The sequence below is a fragment of the Ooceraea biroi genome, chromosome 8 (assembly GCF_003672135.1).
Source record: "Ooceraea biroi isolate clonal line C1 chromosome 8, Obir_v5.4, whole genome shotgun sequence".
Taxonomy (NCBI): Eukaryota; Metazoa; Arthropoda; class Insecta; order Hymenoptera; family Formicidae; genus Ooceraea; species Ooceraea biroi.
In genome coordinates, this window is record NC_039513.1 from 6687156 (window position 1) to 6706240 (window position 19085).

At 35.1% G+C, this 19085-nt stretch overlaps 1 protein-coding gene across 3 annotated transcripts in view; it reads right to left on the minus strand.

The window, feature by feature from the left end:
• Positions 1-18080, minus strand: part of LOC105287866 (pikachurin) — an 82381-nt gene extending 64301 nt beyond the window's left edge. Inside the window, exons 1-3 of one of the 3 annotated variants that reach the window (XM_011353696.3) lie at positions 17859-18080; positions 12703-13052; positions 230-346 (exon numbers count right to left, since the gene is read on the minus strand). In XM_011353696.3, coding sequence (XP_011351998.2) covers positions 230-346; positions 12703-12820 — 235 coding nt within the window. In that variant the 5' untranslated portion in view covers positions 12821-13052; positions 17859-18080. The other 2 variants (XM_011353697.2, XM_011353698.2) reach the window with 2 other exon arrangements.
• Between the last annotated feature and the right edge of the window lie 1005 nt (positions 18081-19085).

The following is a 19085-nucleotide window of genomic DNA, read 5'->3' on the forward strand; positions in this document are numbered from 1 at the left end:
GAACAGAAGTCGTTGTAGGGATATAACTCTCTAAAATTCAAAGGAGGGATTCAACCGCAACGGGTCGGAATGGCATTTCGAAAACGATACGGACTTAAAAAGACGGTTGCATTAAAAAGTTTTGCCAATCCTGCGCTTGGCGCGCAATTTTATTAGGAACATCAAAAATGCCGCCCGCCGTAAATGCGAATTGCAAAGCGGGATAAGGATCAAATCGACTCACACTCACCGGCGCAGCTGTATCCATTTTTATGAAGTATGTAACCGTCCCTGCAGTCGCACTCGTACATGCCATCGTGGAGCTCGTAGCAGAGCTGTTCGCATGGCGATCCGTGCCCGCATCTTCCTGAAACACGGAAGAGAAACGGGGACGTGAGTAAGTTATGCGTACCGAGGGAGTTCGGAGTGGCGGACAAAGGAAGAACATTGGGGTAGACAGCGAGCTGCAAACGCAACTGTTCGCACGTACCCTGTTCTCACCCCTGTGATGGCGTATTTACACTACGCTATCTTTGAATGATGTTCTGCAATACCAGCTCGCATAAAAATTCCGATATCCGATATAGTTTTGCATCTAGCCGCATGTACATCTTTCACAGATAAAAATACAAATCGGAAAACATTGTCGAGGTAAATATTCTTGTTGTATGTATAATAAGCGGCGAAATTACATCACAACGTACGTGCAATACGTGTATTGCACTTACCATTGAGAAATAATAATATAATAATTAATCTTTTATTGTGCTACATGACGCTAAGTTTAAAATACATATATTGATATCCTGCATGTGACTAGAATTCTTGAAATAACGTTCAACATAGTTGAAGTGCAATGAATTTGGCTTGATATGTATGTGTACATGTGTGAGAAGATTCCCGAATAGCTTAACCGAAACTGAAATATCTATTGTGCATCAACTGTGCTATTTCGACACTTGGATTACTCGAATTAGATTTTGACAGGATTTTCTTAAATTGTTTCGAGAGAAATCAATAAGTATCCTCAACATTTATTTTTTGAAATTAAATAAGATATTCTAATCGTTTTTCTTTATTATCTCTATCTATTATGCATGTGTAAATATACGTACGACTCCAACTAAACTTATTTTTATTAAATGCCACAAAGGTAAAAACAATTTATCGTCCATGAGCAATTAATAAGCGCTTTGCTCAATGCGATACGATTAAAAATTACAACGTTTACACTTTATAACATGCAACTGCTGTTACAACGCAGAAATTTATTGTAGAAGCGTTTTGCGAGTAGCAATAAATTAATTAGTTTCACTGTTACAACGCACACTAACAATTTCTTTTATGGATACAACGAATCACTATACATAGCTCGTCACGCTTCGTTTTCGCCAAAGACTGAAATGTAAACGTCATTTTCCTGGTGCTATTTAAGCAGTACAGTTTAATATTATCCAATCATCATTACAGCTTTAAATAGAGTACCAGAAGCTCTCCAAAATACCGTTAATTGTGAAATTCCTTGACACTATGATACGGTGGATATAACGATATTTATATACAATATTTATTATAATAATATTCTTAATAATTTCAAAGGAAATTATAACTTACTGATGCGCACAATAAATAAAAGTGATAAGGACGAGATAATAATTTTCTGTAACGCTGGAAAAGAATAATATAATCTATAAAGAAGAAACATGTGTATGATGATGATGATAATAATAATAATAATAATAAAATAGTCAATATTTATAAATAATATCTAAAAATATTGCAAGTAGTAATTAATACTATTGCATTATGAGAAGAGAGATAGTAAATGTATAGTGTAACATATAATATGTTAGTATGTATTATGTTATAAACTATATTAGCATTAAGAATGTTAATTTAAAATGTTAATAATAATGGCGTATTTCGTTCGACAGTTTCGTGAAGACTTGAAAACAATGACATATGTGTTACAAAATGTTTTGCATGAAACGGAATACGACATGGACGGACCAAATAAAAGATCCAATAAAAAACGCATTACACTGAATGCAGTAAAATTTCATGGCGCTTTTATTTTAAGCGAGTTCGTCTTTCGTACAGACGTCACATACATACGAATAAAAATAAAGCGCATTCAATTTGTGTGCGGACTTTTCAATTTGCACATATGCATACGTAATGTGCATATTTCGTACTTAATTTTAGTATAACGGACCATTTGTTGACTGGACTTGATAAAAAGTCAGTCAACGATACGTGTAGTTAATGTTCCTGTCATCGCTCTATTTACCAAAACATTTTAATAGAACAAATTTCATTTCCAAACGTATAATAATTTTTAATATTATATTATATTTTAAGTTCTTTCTAATACATTTGTTTGTCTTAATGCATAAATTTAATGCATAAGTATACAAAACTCACACATATATTGTATAAACTCTTATTTCCATTAATAAAAAAGCATTTATTAACAATATATGATTAATAGATTAATGGTTCTTGTTGATATTAATGGGCGTGAATAATGTTAAATTTAATGGTATAGCTGTATAGTGATATTAACATGAAATATCTATCTGTCTTATAATAACAAAATTATACTTTACATAAACTTTTTATGCATTTTAAAGAGCAATGTAAAACAAGCACAACAGTTCTGTATCGATTTTATGCTAAAGGCTTTGAAAATGTAAACTTTTTGGATGACTTCTTACGTGTTTATTATGTTAAAATAGAAAAGAAAATTGAACAACAAACTTTTAGTAATGTTGGCTTATATACTGTATGATTATACAGTGAATGCAAAAAGTATTCGTACAGAGGAGATTTCTTTGAAAAAGTCCTTATTTTTAGAAAATAAACTTTAGTTAACAATTTATTAACAGCGAATGCAATACATACTATATAGGGTGACGCACCTAAAACAGGCCATCTGAATATCTCGGCTGTTATTGGTGATAGAAAAAAATGTGTCAGACCAAACTTGCATGGTTTCGAGGGACACATAATTTGTTCTAAATACTATTTTATTAGGTGGACGCGTAGAGGTCATATAAAGGTCAACTTCGTTTTTTTAAATGGTATGATATGTTTTTTTTACGTACCATCTAGTAGAGCGTTTGAAGATGCGCACATTGATCTACGGGTCAAAATCATTCAAGGTCACTGAAGGCTAAAATTTCTAAGTGCTAGAACTTTTTTATTTCTGAGTTTACGGTATTTTCAATAGCAGAGAACTTTAGGCAATATAAAAAATAATGATATCATCAACTCAGAACTTCTTGGAAAAGAAAAAATTTCTAACGGTTAGAACTTTTTCATTTCTGAATTTACGATATTTTCAATAGCAGAGAACTTTAGGCAATATAAAAAATAATGATAACAACAACTCAGAACTTCGCGGAAAAAGAAAAAATTTCTAAGGGCTAGAACTTTTCATTTCTGAGTTTACAGTATTTTTAATAGCAGAGAACTCTAGGCAATATAAAGTAAATTATTTTCCCTTGCAGTTGGCCTTCAGTGACCTTGAATGATTTTGACCCGTAGATCAATGTGCGCATCTTCAAACGCTCTACTAGATGGTACGTAAAAAAACATATCATACCATTTAAAAAAACGAAGTTGACCTTTATATGACCTCTACGCGTTCACCTAATAAAAAAGTATTTAGAACAAATTATGTGTCCCTCGAAACCATGCAAGTTTGGTCTGACACATTTTTTTCTATCACCAATAACAGCCGAGATATTCAGGTGGCCTGTTTTAGGTGCCTCACCCTGTATATCTCAATAGTATTATAACAAAGAGAATAATAATTGAAATAATAATTGAAATATATCGTCCTAATTAAAAAAACGAAAACTTATATTAATTCAGTGCGCAGTGTTGTTCAATTTTCTTTTCTATTTTAACATAATAAACACGTAAGAAGTATTCGTACATTCCTTTTAATTCAAACAACTTATTAATTAATACTTTGTGAGGTATCCATTAGCATTTCACAGCTCATAGTCTTCGATTCATCGACCAACTTTTTTGCACCACTTTTGCTTGACAGTTGATGAGATGGAGTCCCATTCTTCTTAGAAAGCTGTTTTTAAATCTTTTTTATTAGAAATCTGTCTTTATTAGGAATCTGTCTTTTCCTAATAGCACTTCTCCAAGAATTTTCCATAAATGTTCGATAGAATTAAGGTCCGATAATTGAGGATATGTATTTAATTGTTTGGGAACATTATATAAAAACTATTGCTTCGTATTATATGCTGTATACTTAGAATCATTGTCCTGCTAGATAATATGTTTATCTACAATTCTCACTTTCTTTGCACTAACATGGAGATTTTTCTTAAACGTTTTCTTAAATTATTTTCCATTTACATACCCTTTACATACATATTTTACCAGTTACATATTTTAAAAATATTTTAAAGATATTTTCCAGATTAAAAATGCAGCACGTACACAATATTTTGCTTCACATTTCACAGAAAGGGAATCGCAGTAAAGCGAGATTTGGGAACGTGAAATTACATGCTTTATTTGCATAGCAAACAATTAAATCATAACGCAAGCAATAATAACACTGAAAGGAGCGCAATTCGCTGGTGAATGTGCACCGACGCATACACCCCCGAACTTGCAGCGCGTTGCGTTTTGTGATGAATTGCGCGGCTCGTTGCACCTCGATGCATCTCCTTCCAGCCCTGGTGCAGGACAACCATTGAAAATTCCAATATCCGGCTCGGTCGTGTGTACTCTTTACGAAAAACTGGCCGCGTGGGAAAAACCTGCATTATTTTCATGGCGAAAGCGCTGCCGGGGAATGTGTATCGCATTGCACTTGACTTGTGGATGCAACTGGTACGTAATAAAATCGATGTTGTGCGATGACCCGTAAAATTTAACAAAATTCTACGATTAGTTAGGTATTCGTTGACCATGACGATCGATCGAGTCAATATTTGCTTGCTTATTCATTAATTCGTTGAATGTCATGTAGTTCATTGTTTGTAACTTTTAATTTTACGCTAAGCTTTTTACATGTATGTCTGTCGAATAATGTGTATTAAAATATAATTTTTAACTAACTTTAGCAGCTTTAATTTTATAGAATATTTATTTAGAAAACACTAAAATATGCTTATAGTATGCATATATCTTCGCGAAGAAATAACAAATGTAAACTATAGATATTAATATTATACATCGGGAATCTGTTTAATTATTCAACTTTCGATCGAGATATTCAAATTCTTATCTGAATATAAGATGATCATGAAGTTAAATTACCTATTATTCTAATTGTTCGATGAAACCTTGATGTCACTTGATCCGACAACGAATCCTCCTTAATATAACATCGATGTTAAAAAATTCAGCTTTGTATGACAAGTGTTGATATCTTTGAAATTGTAAATTGAGTAAGCGATAGCATCACGTACGTGACCTCAATGAGTACGTTGAGAGAGATGTCACACGTCAGTCCTAATTTATCCTCGAACGTATCGATTTATGTGACTTACATTCTGTACAATCTACTACCGATTATTTCAACGTTTTATAAGTAGTAAGTACTATGTATAAAACTATCAGTACTATGTATAATACTATCAGCACATATTGTACGTACGTATAATTTAAGCACAGAATTCATGATTCCCTTAGTCCCGATACATACACATTTCAATAAGCTTTTGCTGCCGCCATTATATTCATTTATGCAACATATAACACGAATGTATCAGTAGTTTATATGCAGCTAGATACATTATAAATCTGTCTATGTTAGAAAGAGAATATCGCGTCGCCGATGTAAAGTGTAAAATGTAAAGCGCAACCGACGGGGAACGCGTGACAGGGGTAGCATGAGCGGTGGTGAAAATGCAATCTGCGAGAGAAGTGCACCGATGAATCGAAGCTGCGCAAGGTTCCACATATGGGAGATTTCAGATGCGGGAGATTTCAGTCGGCTGGTTCCGTTGGACTACGACGTACTACAGAAGATTTTATCGCACATTGGTGAATGTACTTTCAACGCTCGTAAATGTAGTTACAATACTTCATGCGTATATCATAACACACTAATCCGCAAATCGCACTGGCTTGGCTTTTGCCAAGATAAATTATCTCGAGCTCGCTTCCAAAAGAATAAATTATGAATAATTATCATCATGAAACTGACAGTTGTTAAAAAGATATATCTCCATTACATTAAATTCTCGAAGAGAATCTTTGCAAAAGTGGACAGCTATTTTCCAAAAACATTGTACGGCAGTCTCGCAAATTTGTTTATACATATGTCGTACTATATACATAGTATATATTATATATCGTATAACATCGTATAAAGCACACATGTGCCGATATAAATTTTTAATTATTGCTCAAATTATATATTGCTCGATATTCTATTGCTCATAAATTTTTAATCATTGTGATAGCCAAGCATACTCAGAACTGCTGAATTGAGCCTTATTCTACGCGAATTCTACAAATATTCGGAATAACGTGAACCAGTTGAAATTAGATTCGAATTCTGTGTAGAGTAGAATTCCCATTAGTGTTTGTGCCTTTTGTGAGCCGCTACGTATGAAGGCGCGAGCGAATGGATCGGTTGCATGGCACATGGTGCACCCGGGCTGATATATGCAGGCTATGATTCGGCAGTGCTCTATACATGTACGAGCCACACAAACTGTTATATGTGGCCTTAAGTACAATGTAGGTCCTGGTTTGATTCGAGGCGACGCGACGCGACGCGACGCGACGCGACGCGACGCTGTTACATTGCCTACAATGCCGCAACATATATAATCGCCCGTATATGACGCTGCTAACAGTAGTTACGTATAATCGCTAACGTATACTAGGCATAGTGGTATGCTAGGCCTCGTATAAATGCCTTTCCCTTCTCAGACAGACAGACAGAGAGAGAGAGAAAGAGAGAGAGAGAGAGAAGGGGAGAAGGAGGAATGCTAGCACCTCTTTCAAAAGAACATATTATATATTCGACCGTTTGTAAATCAGGATTATCAATATCTTTGTTCAGTATTTTTATAAGCAGTTTTATCGTGCTTTTTATATTACTTTGTAGCATTTATATTGATTTATTTTACTGAATTATATTTTTCCATCGAATATCATATAAAATATTGCCAATATAACGTATCAATATGACGACACGCGTGACCGGAATTTCAGGAGCTATGCGAGCTGTTAAAAAAAAACGTATGCAATGTAAAACAATGTCATACGCATATAAAGGTAATACGATACTTCAGTAAAATGCATTTTTTTATCTGTGCCAAATAATTCAAATAATAAATTACACATTTCTCTATATTATTTTTTATATTAATTACGAAAAATATAAATTGTACTCGTTATGTCAATAAAATAATACAACAAAGAAATCATAATATTATCATATAACATCGTAAATTAATGTAATGGAGATATATCTTTTTAACAACTGTCAGTTTCATGATGATAATTATTCATAATTTATTCTTTTGGAACCGAGCTCGAGAAATGCATCATAATATTAAATCTGCATTCTTATTTATAAATAAATAACAGTTGACATCTCTTATTCCAAATATCTGTGTTATATCCAAAATATCAAAAAGCTGTGTTAGTGTGATCAAACCTTTATTAATTTATATTCAACAGCAAAAGTACAATAGGATTTATTCAGATTAAACTGATAACCCAAAGGAGAGAATGTAGTTGAATCGTGAATTATTAAATATTATATTGCAATTATTTAAATGACAAGAAAATATGCTTTATTAATTTTTAATTGAGTAAACTAATTTTCAGATAGACGAACATATAAAATACATTTACTACATGCCCACTGTGTACGGCACATTTGTCACTACGTATATAAATGATATTATCAATCAATATATACGCAGAAAGTTGACAAAGAAATTTTTGATGCAATCTCTTTCGTGATTGAAATATTGAATGCTTAATGGACAAATAAATCCGCGCAACTCACGTTATCCATTTACCAGACAAAAATCGTTAAACTGTCGTAATGATTCATAACAGTTACAAAATAAACGTTCCCAAGCAATGAAACAGGAAAACAACAATTTAGCAGTCTGGTGCAAAAATTTATTACATATTATCGTATCTGTAATAGAATATCGATACAACGACGCGAATAAAAAATGAAAAATGGATTGGCTATACTTTTTATACAATTTAATTTCATTATTGTCTATCGGATGTCACATCTGTGCCCCAGAAAAGTCATCGCAATTATGCGATCCTTCATAAGCTATTATTTGCCCGTGCAATTTTCTATCCAGCATTAAGCACGATTACTCTCCCTTTAAAGCTTTAACCAGCGTCGCTCGCGGTCGAAAATCCAGATATCGCTTCCAATCTTTTTAATCACCCAATTTTATCGGCAAAATAAGCCCGCTTATTATCCGCGGTATCAGTCGCTTGTCGTCGCGGGCGCTCTTCATCGATCGCGGCGTTATCGCGCAGTTTAAATCTCGCACTTCGACTTTTAATGGGCTGTGAATCGCGTTGTTAAACAATAGTGAACGGTTTACGCATGAATTGCGCTGCTGCGCGGAGGTACAGAAAGGGTGCGTTAATGTTAATGGCGAATGTTCGCATGCATGCTCCCTCTGCGCGAGACCACGCACGAGGCCCATTTGCTAATGGAGTAGCGAACGATTAATATCGCGAGCGTTTGATGCCCTAGGAACGAGCGAATGGCGAAACTTTCTGAGAATAACGGCTGCATGCGAGAAATTATGCGCAAACGTTCATTGTAAAATGCATACGGATACTGTTTAATGATTGTGGGCGAAAACACGCGGTGATATAACGTTCCGCGGTATAACCGCACTGTTGTAATTGTGTATTATCTGAATTATTAGAGTTACAATACACTATATTTGCCCTTCACTGTGAATTTAGAAAATTTAGCAATCTATGATGTAGCGACCGCCTCTCCGTGATGAATGTGGAATATGAGTTTTTTACATTAACAATTTAATAGTAGATTCTATGAACTTCTCTAGTCTATGATTTTTTGAATAAAGTATTTGATGGCATTTTTAAGTAGAAAAAATTTTTCAGGTCCATAATAGAAATTTCAATGTATTATGTTATAATATAGATTATATTATAATAACAATGCATTAAAGATTGTTCCTTTTTATTAAAATGCTTTATAATAATAACAAAATATTTAGCACTTTAATAAATATTACAATAAAAAATAACTAAATAAAAGCTATTGTTTTTGAAATCATGCCTGTGTCTACCTAAACAATTCAAGAATTGCTTGAAAATGTAGTTGCAAATGCGTATTGGACATTCGAAATCGAACATTGAAAATTGATAGTTGCAAACAAAGAGCTGAGAATCAGAATTCAAGTTAGCGTACCTGTTTATATGCGAAATTTATTTAACCTGGCATCAATACGTCAATCGCACTGGTTTGTTCATGGACAATTATCAATTTCATCTAGTCACATGAAATACGACCACTGATTGCCATGTGAAATAAATGAACGTCACTCTGTTTCACGCAATAATTGCATTTATTGCAATGAAAAATCAGTCGACATTATTCGCGTTATTGCCAAACGGGATATTGGCAGCTGAGATCGAGGGTGAACTTATGATCGAGGGAGAACAATACCGGCGCAACGGCCAATGTCGGTCGGAGAAAATGGCGTAAATATAAAGCTCTAATAGCTCTTGGCGGGACGGGTGTATCGATTCTCACCCAGCTCACGCATTAATCGATCGTAAATGTTGCATAAATACTTGCACGGCCGCAACGAATCCGCCAAATAGTTCCGCGTGGAATAACGCCGGGCTGGAATTCAATTCATTCGAACGCGCGGGTCGCGCATAATTCAATTTAATATCGAATTTAATGCACATAGTCCGATACGAGTTATTTTTGCTGTCGAATCAACGCGTTTCATGTCACAACAGTATCGTGGAACGTATTATCTAAGCGATACGCCATATTCTATGCACGCCGGCGCTTCAGCCCAATACATTATGCTTTAGCATTTTCTGTTAACTAATTTAATAATCTGTTAATTATGCGCCCGACTGGAGTTTCTTAAGAGCTCGATGTGCAACGACGTAAAGTAAAGCGATAGTTTACAATATTCGCGCTTGAAATATTCTGAACTAGCTCGACATATATTTTTCAATCCACTCTACAATGGAATTTTTGATAATCACAATGGTTTCGGGATTTATAAGTTTTTAAAATGATTCTGGTCACATTGTACAAAGCAAATTTAAAAAAAGGAAATGATTTAAAGAAAATATTTAATAAAATGATTTTAAAAAATAAGCTCCTTTGTCATTAATGATACAAAATACGACTTAAAACATGAAATTAATGAACAATCTACATAGGCTTATTTATTTTGCGGATTTCTCTAAATATGCAACAATATAAATGCAACATGCTTACATTCAAGGTACCGTCAGTTTTCTCATTTCTTTGTTTATTATAATACGCTACGAGATAAATATTGACTAATATTCACCAGCAAATAAATAAAGCGCATCCCAAGTTTTGCTAATTAAAAGTGTAAACATATTAATAGTCCGGCGCTGATTGCACGCTAACGCAATTAGCAACTGGTAATATCGCGGTTTGGCCAGCTTACACGCAGCATGCATATTGACACACGTTCGTCGAAAGGCATTACTAAATTCGATTTCGAATATTCAAATCCAGAGACGCTGTGAAAGCAAAAGCTGGTCGTCGTCGAATGAGGATGGCAGCGGCGGTGGCGACGACGATGAGCAGTCGAAAGTGTTTGCACACGGCAGCTTGGAAATTGTGAACATTATCGTGCAGCTCGATCCCGCAGCACTCTCGAGAGGATCGATACGGAGGCTACAATTAACTCGGGATACAGTTGCTCGCGACCGCCGACAGATATTTCACAGACTCGCGCGAATATTTTGCCGACTCGGCCCTTTTTTTCGATCTCGCATGCCCGCTCGCTCGCGCAAAATTTCCACCCGACGCTGCATCGCGGAATTCAGCCGCCGTGAGGTAATTTTTCAAAAATTATCCGGCCGCTTCATTGAGAACAACGAGTGCCACACAAATGTACGTAACTCTGGTGAATTTTTCGTGTTGGAACAGCGATAAAACGACTATGCTTCCTCCGCCCCGCGTGCGAACTTTTCATACAAAATTGTCAATAAGTGCTCTCGGCTTTTCACCAATTACAGATAGATGGATTTCCAATATGTATTTTAAAGATCGACTCAATTATTCAAAGTGGCACATCATCAAACGTTAGAGAAGCGAAATTATCTCTTTTCGTTTCTTACAATATAATTTTTTAAATATGATATCTTTATTTCAGTGGCAATGAGTGGAATAATAAAGGAAGAAAAAATTAATAAAAAGTGAAATTATATCCTTATAAACAGCAGATTTTCAAACTTCCCCAAGTCCGACGTTGCAAATAAAGCATTATAAGTCTTATCTTCCATTATAAAATGATCTTAAATTCTTTCCTTCTTTCTTAATTAGAACTTTCTTAATTTCTTAATTAGAACTTCATATATATCTTTATTCAAGATCTACTGAAATGTTTAGGAGATGTATAAAATTAATTTACTATTTCTAAATACATTCTTTATAAGAAAACCGCAATAAACTGCAATATATTTCTTTTGCTGTATTAAAATAGATGCACATAAATATTATGAATGGACAATAAAATAAATTTTTGTTCATGTTACATTTATAAGAAAATATTAATATTGCTACTAATCCTTGTATTGAATCATTGCATATAAAATAACAATCTTTTAAATCAATTTTTACATTTTCAAGAGAAGAGAAAATATATGCGTATTTAAAACATTGTAAACAAATTTAATAATATTTTCTGTAATCTCATAGAGAAAAATTCTCATGGAAAATAATTGTGATAAAATGTAAACTCATAAAAATTGTTTTTTTCAAATTGTTCAAAGAAATCATAAATAATTCAAAGAATTATAAATGATTAATAGTTGTTAATTATTAATTTCTGCATAGTTATAGTGCAGCATTATCCTCTTACAATGGAGAGGAAAGATTACATCGATGCGAAGAACTTAAAACCATCCAACGTTCTAAGAAAATAGTTAAATAAATAATCTCGAACGTGAGTAGTTACGATGGCAAAATAAACATTTTAACATTTTAATATTTGAGTAACGTACCAAACTGAAAAGGCATACTGAACCAACTATGAATTAAGAAAATATTAAAAATGCTATAAGAGAAGTAAAAATTGTACGTAAAGGCGAGCAGTTTTTATGCAGACGTTTTTACGGATAAGTGAGACTAAAATTCTTTTACAATATGCATGCAATGTAGCGACGCAACCTCACGTCATGTCGTGAAACGAATTCTCCTTACATGAGATACGTACCAAGATAATCGTAATAGCGGAATATCGATCTTATTGTTCTCGTTAACGAGGATTTCATTGTTGAATTAACCACATGTAGTACGTGTAGTAAAACTTTTTTCCACATCCGAATCACGATATTGTGCTTTAATCTCCCGTGATGATCCGCAGACTTTTTTTTGCAATACCGTCGACCGTAACAAAAGTCGAATCGATACATCGTTTCGCCTGTGTAACGTTCAACCGCCGTGGCGAGTCATAAATACGAGTATAGATAAAAATGGCTTACCCTGGAAGGCAGCCTCGAAGGTGGTCTTATCCTCCACGGGGTTCTGGGCGAGCACCAGAACGACCGACAGGTATTCCAGGACGACGAGGAGCTGGCAAACGTAGCGTAGTCCAGCCATCGTCCGGCGATGAACATGCACGTGCTTTGTAATCGGTGAGTCCTCTTACTGTTGCATGCTCCAATGGATCCCGTTGATCACCCACGCGGCACACGCGGCACTCTTTTTAATCGGATCACTAATTACTCGCGATCAGCATCAGACGATCCGAGATGCACCAGTCCCCGAGACACTCTTCACAACGCGACGAATCGATGCTCCAACAACCGTTCACACGAGCCTCGGCGATTCTCTACGGACCAAAACTTTTTTTACATTGGACTCTCTTACATTGAATTACGCTCAGAAAAAGATTTCGTCGAGGCAAAAAGCTACGAAGATTTAATCATCATTTTCATTTTCAGAAGCCATGTTGTGGGAATGAAAGTTGAGGCTATATTGTCATTGAGAAAGCAAATCTTATCTGATTCGCATAACGATTCACCATACTGACAAAGTCTTCTCTGAGTGTATTATTTATTTGTGAAAGACTCTTATAAACGTCACTTAAAATTAATTGAAATTTAAAGATTTAACTTCCCCCTTTCCTGTGTAGATACAAAATTTATAGAATTTAATATAATTTAAATCGCACTTTTTAATACTTATGCGTGTGCACTTTTAATACTTATCAAATAAATAACTATGTAATAACAGAATTAAATAATTTGACACTATAATATAGCATATATCATTTATATTTCATCTTTGTATCACGCTGCTTATATCTTTTTTGAAGGATATAACACTCGTATATGGATGAGAGATGCTAAACTTTCCATTTAATTTATTTTTATATCTATCATTCACGCATACATTTGTAACGTGACGTGAACGCAAGATACAACCATTAATCATATCCAAATGCCACGGCGCGGCGGCTAAATAAAATGCACATCATGTGTACATGATTATTGTGGCAGTAAAAGCTTTAATCTGCGAGAGTTTACACAGATCAATAATTAAAATTTCAACAGCAAAATCTAATAACATGCTATTTGTGTAATAACTTTTTCAGACCCAAAGATCTCTGCGGAAAAAATATTTTTTCGCTGAAAGTAATTTCCATAAATTTCCAACTACTACTCTACGTCAGATATTATAGTCGCTAACTGCGTGCAACGTTATTTAAAAAGTTTTCATTCGTATTATAATATGATACGCAACATGATAACCGATTGAAAATGCTCGATGCGTACGTAACCCAATATTTGAAACATTTAATATTAAAAACAAGTGAACGTTGAAATAATTGCAACAATATGTATTTTTTACACTGTGCCGCGCATTACAAACTTCCAACGATTCAGCCAGTCATTGCAAACTCGCTCGCACTTCTGCTCATTTGACGCCGCTCGCGCCAATACAGTTGCAAATGCCGTGTGCGTAGCAAAGTATTCGTGGCGTTTACTATTCTCGTTATATCATGGCAAATGATAGGTCTCTATTCTCGCACGATACCCGATGCAAATTTACTTGACACCGTATGCATATCAATGTAGGCATGCATATTTCCCGCGGGCTTGCACAAAGGGGGTTGTATCCGCGTTGCCCTCTCTCCCCGGTCTCCCCTTTTTATTTTTTTCGGAACTCGCGGGGTGAAGGGACACATAATCGCGCATCCTGCCTCGAGAACTCTCGAGATGTGACAGCTACGCGAGTGCTCGAGAGAATGTTATGTTCCGGAACACGCGAGGCAAATTGTTGTAAAAGCCAGACGCTCCGATTTGTCGCGCGGACTCGCGAGTATCAACGCGTTTTGAATAGGATTTTTTTTTCTTGTTGTCCAACTTCCGTTGCTTCTTTCATTCGCGACGATAGGATAGCTAGACGCAAATATTATGCGAATATGCAAACTCCGTGCGCGAAGCTACAAGAAAAAAGAAATTAACCGCGGGGGTGTGGTTAAAATTAAGTTTTACGGGGTATTGTGGGAGCACGTGACTTCGTTATGCGAGACTGCGTTGGAGATAAGTTAATGCCGCGTGCAAATCCCATTTCATCGATTGCGCCGATTTAACTAATTAATTTCAACCGGCAAACAAATTTTCTCTCATCGAGATAAACACTAATTTTACTTCCGTGCATTGTTCTAATTTCCTATCAATTCAGAAGAAACATTATATAGTTGCATATAGATTTTACAAATTAACGCACGTTTATAGAAATCGTATGTTTATAATTACAAATAAATTTTAATAGTAGTTAAATAGCAAATTATATATCACGTTATTTGTAAGACAAATAATTTTAGAAAAATATGGAAAATGTAATATAGTAGTAGGAAAGAAATATAAAAACCTATATAAATATGAAATCAATGCTGGATTATCAATCCTGGATAAAGTTATAAGTACTGAAATAAAATACTAGTCAACATATAATATAATTTTATATAATATATAAAATGATTAAACAGAAACAAAACTAAATTTTAGGAAATTGAGAAATACGAGTCGGTGTAAACTCGTCTCCATCGTGGCTCATAAAATCCGAGAAAAAGATAAGTAATTGGTGTGTCGATTATATCAAGCAAGTTACATCATCCCTGGATGCCACCCTTAGATTTCGACGAGGATCGAGGTAGACACGAAACTCGATATCGACTGTCGAAGCCGATAGTTGACGTTTCGGCTTAAGTCACAGGCTTGGTGTCACGAAGTTGTGGCAGATAAGATTACCATGGCAGAGCCTGGTGGCCGAAATTTCCATTCCCGAATAGCGCGATGTAAGCTGCAGTCATGAGTAAAACGCATCATTTACATCTCTCGTGTTGCAATCTGACATTTCATGAATACCGAAAGTACGACACGATGTTTCTTTCGCGTTTCTTCAAAGCTTTAAATTATTCATGATAATTGAATCCACAAGATCGAAAATATGGGTACAGATAAAATGTTTTTCTATAATAAGCATTTTATTTTCCGAGAAATTACACATAGAAAAATTTGATCGTGCTCAAGTTTTCGATCAATTCAATTAATTCGGTTACACCAAAGAAGTATACTTTATAAAGGATTAAATAATCAAATTAAATAAATCAAGGATTAAATAAAAATTCAATAATAATATATCTTAATATTATAACATAGAAGATATTTTTGGGACAGTTTTTATAATTTTTTAGTAATTATTCCGGTAAAAGTTATGTTACTTTATGTTTATGTTACTATTTCTATTTGCTTCACAAATATTTCCCGATTTGTTGTATATAATCTTAATTATTATATCTGTTATTATTGAATAAATAACATAATATGAGGTATATTGTCTGTTAAGAGAATTCCTATCATTATTTATTGAGTGATGAATATTTGTTAATAGCTCATTTTGTTATATTATCAATCGTATATACACCTTTATTTGTGTAGAGCAAATCATAGCAAGCGAAATTAGCAATTCTAAATTAGATATTATTTACAATATAATATGTTATATATACTTACACTCTCGGAGTGTGTATATATATATATATGCAGATTTCATGTAAAATATATATATATATATATACACAATACATGTATAAAACTGAATCAACACACAATCACAAACCAATATCTAATAATTAACTACAATTTAATGGTATTAATCATAAATATCGAAAATGATAACGTCAAGTATGACTGTGATATCGACAATAATACATTTAAAAATTTTTTAAGAATATTCTCTATTCGTATGTGTCAAATTTAGATGCCATTTGGCGAACTAGGATATGTAGGCATATCCTGCCATTTAATTGGACAACTGCAATAATTACGTGCAATATATGAAAGGTTTTCAATATTCTGCAGTTCATAATAATTTAGTATTTGCGCAACACAATTTGACCGCCGAGAATTTCAGGCCAAGCTTTTTCCAAGCGATACAATCCAAACTGCTACAAAATACAATGTGACAAAGGGAGAATCATGTTCCACTACCGTGCCATTATCGGGCGGCTCGATAACAAACAGATTTTAACCCTTAACAAACTGATGTTCAACGTCATTCGATATGTAGTTTAAAGCTATTCCATGTTATAAATCGATTGGTGCAATTTCCAGGAAAATTCTAAATTTTGCGCTATTTATACTACTATCCAGATTATATAATAATAAAATAATAAAATTCATTTCCATTATTAATAACTAAAGAAATCAATTTCAATAAAGACCAGTCTCTGAGTCGTATAATAATCCTTCAAGATAGCTAAAGCCCTACTAAAACTAATAACTGTAAGTTCAATAAAAATAATAATTAATATTAATAGAATTTTTTAACGTAATTTATCGCGATTATTTTATATGATCAATTCGTCTCATGTATCAATTACATATTTTATATAATATAAAATATGTAATTCAATCACATAATATTCTCTAAAAATATTATAAATATTTCTTCCATAAAAACAAACATATATTTCCCCTTCACATAAAATCCTTTTTAATGTAAAAACTTTCGCAATTGATGTTTTCAAAAAATTAGTTTTTTACACATTAATGTATTATAACGTCGAGTTAGTGTGTGTATCATAATGTATATTCAGTAATTAACCCATATGAGAGATCGCGAAATTCGTTCCTCAGGAAAGATCGGCCCTCCGACGCAGTAATCCGTGACGTAGGAGCAACAAGCAACTTGGGAATAACGAGACTGTTAAGTAATGGACGAATGATTAAAACCGTGAAAAATTCGTGCGTGAAAATCAATTTCGATCGAGAGGGATTAAGCTATCAGCTCGCGACTCGCAGCTCGCAGTTAAGGATACGCGTCTGCGATGCGTGCGTACGTGCGTGCGTACGGAGACGCAACTTATCGAGCGATCACGCCACAAACGGGCCGCGAACCGAAGGGCCGGAATCAATAAGGGAAAAAGCGTCGCTTCCGAGGTGGGAGCCCTTCGGGAGAAGGGTCCGCGCGTTCGCCGTTCGACGTGGATGCTCTCGCGAGAGCGCCGCGACGCCACGAAACTCTCCCGGTTTCCCGTGTAGGGTTCGCGGCACTACCCCCTCGCCGACACACTGTTCACCCTCGACTCGCGTCGCGCCGGTGAAGCTCGACGGTTCTCTCGTACCTGTCGGACGATGCGGCTGCCCCTTGCCGCACGCGAATTCTCCGCCAGCTTTCTCTCTCTCCCGTCTTTTTTATATGACTTATTTATATTTTCCGTTTGATTGCACGTCCATACAAACGGTGATAATACCCGGACGAACGCACACACGCGCCGCGGAGCGTCGCGACGGCCGTCGGTGCCGGCCGGTGTCTCCAATCGAACTGCGGGGGTGGTTCGACGGTGGCGCCTCCGAGGGATGCCTCCGCCGCTGCCGCCGCCGCCGCCACCGCCGGGCGGCATGCGTCATAACGCCGCCGCTACCGCCTTCGATCGGCCGCCGCCATTTTTTTACCCCAGCCGCGCCGCGTTACTAACCCCCTGAAAACATTCCGCCTGGAAATGCGTGCCTTCCAATCGAGGGTGCGCGAGAGGGATGTAACGGAGACCAGGGATGTAGCGCTGGGGATGCGAATCGTACGCAGGATTATGTCCCGCTCGTTGCGCACCCTGAACAATATTTTCGCGATTTTAAGAAAAGGTTTGTAAGAGAATCAGACTATCCAACGCGATTGAATTCCACATTGTAGCTCTGCATTAATGATCGCATTAAGATTGCGTTGAGATTTTTCCAATCGGGGTTATAAAACGAGAACCGAGATTATGGACTGATGATACTCAACCTTTGATAATTATTTTTAGTTTAGTATTCTGATATCACACCCTATTACCATCAGCACGTCATGTTACTTAAATATGAAATAATTAAGACGTGATAACGAATGTCAGAGAATATATAGTTTATTTTAATATAGAACTTTAATTAATAATTATATAAATATTTAGATACATTTTAAAATAAAATTTTACCTTGGAAAACTCAAACATGAATTATTTAAAAATAAAAGTTTTCTCTCATTACTAATAGATATTAGAAACTTATTTTGCATTAATAATAATTAGTACCGATATTTCTACGTATTTAGTAAACAATAATAAAAGTATGCATAAAAGATTGCAATTAATACGTTATCCTGCATAAAAGAGTAGTAAAACTTGGTTTTATCAAATATTAATTAGTCTCAATTGAGTCCTCCACGTATTTTACTTGCGAAATCCAGATACATATAGCTCTATGAATTTTATCAGTTTGCTATAGAGCTGCCCTTTATTACTTTAGAAAACTCAAGTTCCACGTAATCCGGTTAACAGCAGCACCTCATAGTTAATCGTGTTCAACCGGTGACCCAT